The sequence below is a fragment of the Crocodylus porosus genome, unplaced genomic scaffold, assembly GCF_001723895.1.
Source record: "Crocodylus porosus isolate Cpor-Errol unplaced genomic scaffold, CroPor_comp1, whole genome shotgun sequence".
NCBI classification, from domain to species: domain Eukaryota; kingdom Metazoa; phylum Chordata; order Crocodylia; family Crocodylidae; genus Crocodylus; species Crocodylus porosus.
Window position 1 is genome coordinate 1,095,260 of NW_017728904.1, and position 7,333 is coordinate 1,102,592.

General features: G+C 64.9%; 2 protein-coding genes and 1 long non-coding RNA gene across 4 annotated transcripts in view; 1 reads left to right on the forward strand and 2 right to left on the reverse strand.

Annotated features, from left to right (window-relative positions):
- Window positions 1-5,482, reverse strand: part of SHC1 (SHC adaptor protein 1) — a 13,585-nt gene extending 8,103 nt beyond the window's left edge. Inside the window, exons 1-2 of one of the 2 annotated variants that reach the window (XM_019556810.1) lie at window positions 5,383-5,482; window positions 1,394-1,473 (exon numbers count right to left, since the gene is read on the reverse strand). In XM_019556810.1, the coding sequence (XP_019412355.1) occupies window positions 1,394-1,405 (12 nt within the window). In that variant the 5' untranslated portion in view covers window positions 1,406-1,473; window positions 5,383-5,482. The remainder of the gene's footprint in view (window positions 1-1,393; window positions 1,474-5,382) is intronic. The other variant, XM_019556811.1, reaches the window with a different exon arrangement.
- A 246-nt stretch (window positions 5,483-5,728) lies between these two features.
- CKS1B (CDC28 protein kinase regulatory subunit 1B) lies at window positions 5,729-7,285 on the forward strand. The gene is made up of 3 exons (XM_019556847.1): window positions 5,729-5,846; window positions 6,150-6,277; window positions 6,454-7,285. The coding sequence occupies exons 1-3, from the start codon at window positions 5,788-5,790 to the stop codon at window positions 6,504-6,506; spliced, it is 240 nt and encodes a 79-aa protein (XP_019412392.1). The 5' UTR covers window positions 5,729-5,787; the 3' UTR covers window positions 6,507-7,285.
- LOC109324788 overlaps window positions 5,866-7,333 on the reverse strand; it is an 8,191-nt gene continuing 6,723 nt past the window's right edge. Inside the window, exon 3 of the long non-coding RNA XR_002105008.1 lies at window positions 5,866-6,089. This is a non-coding gene — a long non-coding RNA (uncharacterized LOC109324788). The remainder of the gene's footprint in view (window positions 6,090-7,333) is intronic.

Sequence of the window (7,333 nt, forward strand, 5' to 3'; positions counted from 1 at the left end):
ACCCTCCCTCGCAGGGCGGGCAGGCTGTGGGGTGGGCGGTGCTGACTCACCGCAGGGCGGAGAGGGGGCGGGAGCAGGAGGCAGGCCCCCCCACCCCCTGAGCATTCCCATCCCTGCCTGCTGCTGGGTGGGGAGGGGCAGGGCCCAGCCTCTGCCACCCCGAGAACACCCCCCTCCCCTGCCCCATAGGGAACCCATCCACCTCATCAGCAAGGACCTCAGGCAGAGCCAGTGGTGGCCCCAGGCCCCTGCCCCCCAGGTGGAGACCCAGGAGGCCCAGTCCAGTGGCTAGTGCAGCAGCTGGCAGGGGAGCGTGGAGGCTCTGCCTGGAGGAGCATGGCCTAAGCACTGGCTCCCATTGCTCTGGAGGCACAGCTCTCCTTCCCTACCTGCACTAGCACCTGCCTGTGCCAAGGAGGGCCCCAGGCTGGTATGGGGTGGGGGTGCCAATCTCACATGCCCAGGGAAGCTGCCCCCCATGGTGCTCACATGGAGCATCAGGCAGGATCCGGTGTCCGTGTCCTCGGATATGTGAGCACCAAGTCAGAACTCTGGGACATGCCAGAAGCTTGGCAGAGAGCACAACATGGACCCGCATGTACACTTGCCCTCCCAGCTCGCTCCACCGGCCAGGCCTGCCCCAGGAGCTGCCCTGAACAGCAAATGCTCGGAGGGGAGCTGCGAGGGCACCTGGGGCAGAGAGCATGAAGCTGCCCTGCAGGCCTGCTGCTGTGAATGGAGCAGGGGGTGGGACAGGAGTCCTGCCCCAGTGGCCCCAGTACCCACCAACAAGTGGGCCTGACTGCAGCTCCCAGCACAAGCCAAGAGCAGGGCAGGACCAAAACATGGAGCCCCAGTGGGCAGGTCAAAGCTCTGGCTGGGGACCCACCACCCATCCCCAGAGCCAGGCAGGCAAGCCTTGGCGCGCTGCCACTTCGCAGGGATCCTCATACTGCCCCATGCCATTTAGGGGCATGTGCCTGACAGGACCCACACCAGAGACACAGAGAGCATGTGCTAGGCAGCCATAGAACAAGTCATGTCCTGGGGAGGTGCTGGAGCAGCAATGCTCTGTCCCAAGTGACACAGTACAGGATGAGGAGCGCAGCAGCCAAGTCAGGTCCCAGAGCTGTGCACAGCATTGCTGAGACCTTGTGCGCACCCAGAACCAGAATGCTGGGGCACTGCCACCCACACAACAGCCTCAAAGAAGCAGGCAGAGGCTCGGATCTGGCAGAGAGGAGAGGAGGGGCCGGCGGGGATGTGGAAAGGAGCCCGGCTGGTCACAGACCCACTTGCCTCACCAGAGAGAAAGGAGAGGAGTGAGAGAAGGCAGGCGACCCGTCACCAAAGCCAGGCACCCTCCACCGCAGCCCAGCCTGGCTGTCCTTACCACATACTCCATCTCAGTTGCTGGGCCGGGCCCCACGCAGGTTGCAGGTACCAACAGCCCCTGTCCTCCCAGCGTCCCACCTGCATTCATCAACAAACAGGGAATTAGCCAGCACCGCCCTGTCCCAGGGCCTGGCGGGCCTGGCACAGCCCCTCTGCCCTCCTGCTTGCCTGGAGAAGGCCCTGCCTGACCTGCTTCCACAGGTATTGCTCCTGCTGCCCGGCCAGGCCTGCCCTGCCCAGCCTTGGGTGACATGGCTGTCCTCTGCAACACGGGGGGAGCTGGGGACCTCATTCAGATCCTGCGTGGGCAGGAGGCTGTGATGCATGTGGCCCGGGGCAGGTTGCACACAGAATGGAATTTAAGTCTCGGGACCTCCAGCGTGCCTTGAGCGCTGTCCTGTCAGCCCGGCCCAATTGCTGGGAGTCGCCAGGGTAGAAGCAGCCCTGCCTCCCCGGGCTGGTGCTCCAGCCCCACTGGCCTGGGGACTCCTTCCTGGCTTTTCAGGGCGTGTGCCCAGCTCAGAGGCAAGCTCAAGAGATGAGCTCTCGGCCCCCGGGTGACCTGGACTGTGGCAACCAGAACCTCCCAGGGCCCACCACCTCGCCCAACCTCTGGTGCCTCCACAGGGAGGGCAGGAGCAGTGGTGGCTGCACCCCAAGACCCTGCTCTGCGAGTGGGATTCAGGGCAGCACCTGGAGTTGTGGGCTTGGGAGGACCCCCACAGCCCCATGGGCACTTGCTGCCCCTCTGTTGCCAAAGCAGCACGCGAGGTCCAAACTCTGCCCAGGGCCTGGGCTGCTCCAGCAGCAGGGAGCTTGTCAGCTAGGGCCGGAGGCTGGCTGGACCCAGGGGAGAGAGGCCACGCAGGGGACAGCTACAGCTGTGTGGAACAAGGGCGGAGACAGCTCCTGCCCAAAGAACAAAGCAAGAGGAAGGGGCCCAGCTCCTTGCCCTGCTCCCATCCCCTCTCCAGAGCCATCAGGCTTGGCACGGAGAACAGCGCCAGCCCAGAGCGGGAAACAAACATGATTTACTTCCTTGTAGAACTGTACCCTTATCTGGGGCCTGCAAAGCCGGAGTGACGTGATTCGCCCGGAGGCAAGAGATAAGGAGCCTGTCTGGCCCTGGCCCCACAGACCTGGCCAGGCCCCTGGCAGCAAAGGAGCTGTGATAACATGACCTTTCCCTGCCCAGGCAGTAATCATGACAGGTTGGGCGAGCAGAACAACACCCTATCTCCTGGGCTGCCAGCAAGACCAGTGCCCAAGCCCCACCGTGAAGACACCCCAGAACATGCCAGGCTCATGCCCATACCAGCTCTGGCTGGACACTGGGGCCCTGAGCGAAGCGCAATGCCTGGTAGAGGTGGGAGCTGCTGTGCTTCTCACGGTGGTTGCGTCACAAGCACCCTGTATGGCATGGGCACCGTAGCAGCCCTGACATGACCCCCTGCATGGCAGCCCCAGGTGCACGGTGCAGCCCATTCAGAGCACCTGGGAGTGCCAGCACCCCAAGGCCTCCTGAGGAGCATGACAAATCCACGGAGAAAGGCAGTGCTGTCTGTGCTTGGCCCCGCACATTAGCGAGCTGTGGCAGCATGGGGCTTGCGCAGGCAGAAGGGCTCGAGGGGGAGCCTGCAGGACCCCAGCACATGCTGTGACCCACCTCCCCTGCCTCCCCACAGGCCCCTTGGTGCCTAGGTGTGGTTCCTGCCTGCTCTGCCAATTGCAGACCTTGCTGCACATGGATGTCACCACCAGACTGCAGTGATGGCTGCCAGGCCAGGCAGAGGGGGCTGAGGAGTGTGGCTAGGGCTCACGCATCTGCTCCCCAACAAGCCTGTGACGAGACCCCAATGACCCCGGACACAAGCAGAGGTCAGATTCAGGCTGGGCAGCCAACAGGCAGCCCCTGCCCTGCAGCCGTGCATCACAGATGCCTGCAGCTTCGCCATGGCAGCCATGCTTATGCTATGTGCAACCTCCTTGGCTGCATGCAGCTCCTCAGGATGACACCAACTTCCCAAGCCGCTTCAAGCTGCCCAGAGCCATCCCAGAACCCCCACGCAGCTTGCTGCAGGGGCTGAGGCACCTCGAGTTTGGTGCTGATCTATCAGAGCCTTTCCTCCATGCACATCCTGCTACCACAGGACCCCAGGGAGACTTAAAATACACGTGGGAGGAGGCTCCACAAAGCCAGCAGCCGGGTGTTAAACGCCCCTAGCAACGGTGTCCACACTATAGTAACTCATGACATGCATGCCTGCCACAAGCGCGGGTGCCAAAGCTACTGGTTATGCAGCACTGGGCTGAAGACAACCGCAAGAGGCAGGAAGCTCCCAGGCAGGGCCACAGGCAGGGGCTGCATGGGAAAGGGGCCCCACACCCACAATCGGGCCTGAACATGGACTGGCTGCTATGTCCCGCAGGACAGGGGTAGCACGTGCCCAGGGCACACCACAACTCCCTGCTGCATACGAGTTGGGGGCCGTGCATCTGCAGGACACGCTCAGTGCCTCCTTGCCAGCCCGGCAGAGCCGAGCACCTCCCACGCAGGTCTGGCAGCTCCCTGCCCGTGGAGGTGACGACCAGCACAGCCACTACAGGCATGAGAAAAGACCTCTATTATTTCCTGTTCCAGGCTCCTGTGCCCTGAGCCCCAGAGGCAACGACAGCCAACCCAGCTTCTGACAGATGCAGACAAGAGATGCCCCACGTTGCTGCAGCCTTCAGCCACAGCCCTGCCGCAGCCCCCAACAGGCTTGCCCACGCTGCAGCCCAACAGAGATCCCTGGTGTCCCGGCCCCCAGCATTGCACTGACAGAACCACAAGCAACTCGGGGACAAATGTGTCCTTCCTGGGCCATAGGCTGGGAGACACCTGGGTCCCACGCAACTCACGGAGCAGCTACGGCCCAGGTGCGATTTGGAAGGACCGCTCACTGCCACGGAGGTGCAAGGACCTGCAGCACTGGGGTGAGAGCAAGCCCCACCCCCCAGCACTGGCCGGACCCCCTTCAGCTGGGGGGGGGCTGCTCCCCCAACCTGCCCCAGCACTAAGGAGACAGAGGAAGGGAGCGGATGCAGCGCCTGCCAGGGCAGGCAGGAGAGCGCCTGGGGCTGGGGGAGGAGGCTGCTGGGAAACAACAGGAAATGGAGACGTACCAGGAATGCTCCCAGCTGGGGGAGGTGAAGGCGCAGCCCAAGCCACCCCAGTCCTGCTTCCTGCCCCGCTGGAAAGCAGCCGGGGAAACCGCCAGAGGAAGCCATGATCGGGGTGAAGCCCAGCCAGGGAGGGAGAGAAGGACACCCACACTGCCCCTGGCCTCACATCACCGACTGCCCCGACGGGACTGTTTGACGCCCCTCGTCCCTTCTGCATGCATGCCCACTCAGGACCCCCAGGGCCAGAGCTGCCCCCGCGCCTGCCCACAGCTCCGCACCCGGCTCAGTGGTACTAGCAGCTGAGAGGCGTTGGCCCTGCCTCCCCTTCCCAACTGCCCTGTGGCACCCAACTGCACCACCCAGGACGTCTCAGCACTGGACACAGATGGGCGGTCCCGAGCACCACGCACCAGCTCCTGGTGTCTCCCTCCGAGGCTGCCAGGAACAGGCCGGAGGGGGAAGGGATCGTGGAGGGCAGGAATTTGGGCCATCCGGGCGAGTCCAGGGGGGAAAGAAGCGCACGCGGTGGGACGGGGGAGGCCGAAGGGGACAGAGGAGCCCGGATGGAGCTGGGGGAGGGGCAGGATCGGGCCCGCGAGGAGGGGACAAGAGCCCACGGGTGATGGGGGAGCTGGATGGGGGGATCAGGGGACGGGGCCAGACCGGGCTCGCGGAGAGGGAGACCCCGGGGGAACCCGGCAGGATCCGGCCCAGGGGAGGGGGTCCTGGTAGGACTGAGCCCCAGGAGGTCCCGGCAGGATCGGGCCTGGGGAGATCTCGGGGGGTCCCGGAAGAACGCGGGGGCCGGGCAGCGGCACTCACCGGGGCACCATGGGGCCTCACGCCCGCTGCGCTCCCGCGGCTCCTGCACCCACTTGCCCGGGCCCCGCCACCCACTTCCGGCCCCGCGCCCCCAGCATGGCCTCAACGACCCCGTCACGTGACAAGGGAACCACCAGCTGGCCGAGGACGCCCGGACCAATGAGAGCCCGCGCAGGGGCGCCCTCCCCATGTGCGCGGCGCTGGCCACTGAGCTAGCCGGGGAGTGAAAACAGGCCAATCACCTCCCGAGAAGCCCCGGGGGGGCGGAGCTTGCTCTGCTCGCGCCGTCCGGGCCAATGGGCGCGCAGGGCGGCGGCGTTTGAAAGCGGCGGTTGGGGGCGGGGCCCGCCTGCAACGGCCGGGTGCGCGCGGGCTGCTGGGAAGGGGGTGGACCCGCCGGCCAGCATGGCGCACAAGCAGATCTATTACTCGGACAAGTACGACGATGAGGAGTTCGAGTACCGGTGAGCACGGAGCGCCCGGCCTCTTTCCCCGCCGGGGTTTGCGCCCGTTGCTGGCATCACCCCTCTTCCTGGGCTTTCCGACCCCGTGATGCTATCACCCCTCTCCTGGGCTCTATCCACTACCCCTTTTCGGTGCCGGCGCGTGGTGATGGCGCCATCATCCCCTTTCTTGGGGTCTTTGATCCCTGCTTGGTGCCGGCACATAGTGATGACGCCAATCCCCCATCCCGCTCCCGTGGCCTGCTTGCGGTGCGCGGTGATGACGCCTTTGGCCCCTGTCTGACACTGCGGCTCCCGTTGCAGGCATGTGATGCTGCCCAAGGACATCGCGAAGCTGGTACCCCGGACGCACCTGATGTCGGAGTCAGAGTGGCGCAACCTGGGCGTGCAGCAGAGCCAGGGCTGGGTGCACTACATGATCCACGAGCCCGGTGAGCTGCTGGGGTGGGCCGGGCCAGGTGCTCCATGTCTGTTCGCCTGGCTCTGCCCATGGCTGGGCTCAGGCGCCTCCTCCCTGGCCAGGCGGGTGAACATTGGGCAGCAATGGGCCACCCCGTGTGGTCTCTGTGTCACCTCTGTGCGGTGCTGATGCCCTTTCTCCCCACAGAGCCGCACATCCTGCTGTTCCGCCGCCCGCTGCCGAAGAAGCCAGAAAAGTGATGCCTCTGCCCTGGTGTGCTGCCTCTCCCTTCGCCCTGGCTCTCACTGGAAAGCGCCTTTCCTGCTCCTCTTCCCCGTCCTTGGTGTTTGAAGACATTGTTTGGAAACGCTCTCTGAGGCTGGTGTCTGCAGCTGAGGAAATGCCAGCCTAACTGGCCTAATCAGCAGGGCTGGTGGAGGAGGACTTGGCTCCGTGACACCCATGATTCCTGCCTGCTGAGGGGTGCATCTGTAGAGGACACCTGGTGATGGTGGGGGACACAGCTCTGTGCTGCTAGCCCGGGCCCTGGCTCAGGCTGGGGGTGCACTGTGCCTGCCATCGGCACTGTTACCCCTACCCCTGCCACCCTGGACCCTATCTTCTGCCGGGAGTGCAGCCATGTGCCCATCATCAGTGCAGAGAGCTGGGGGGGGCACAGTGCTGCCCCTAGCCAAGCTGGGAGGAGGTGGGAACTGAACAAGACACACAGCCCAATGTGGTCTTGCTGCCTGCCCAGCGGTGCCAGTGCAGGTGGGGTCGTGGCTACCCAGGCTGAAGCCTGTCTCCAATAAAGCGCATTGGACATTGCAGCCTCGTCTGTGGGTTCCGTGGGCCCAGCCCCGCCCAGCCTGGCGTGGAGTAGGAGGCGCCGGGACCCTGCGGAAACCCTGTAGCGGGGCGCCCTCCGCGCCGGGCCGCTCCATTCCTGCGGGGCAGGGGGGATGATTTCCCAGTTCGCTGATTCAGCCTGCCGGGAGCGCGATTATCCGAGCGCGCCTCTGGCCAATCGGAGCCCTCCCCGTCCTTGAGTGGCATCTTGGTTAGCCAATAGTAGTGGGGAGGGCGG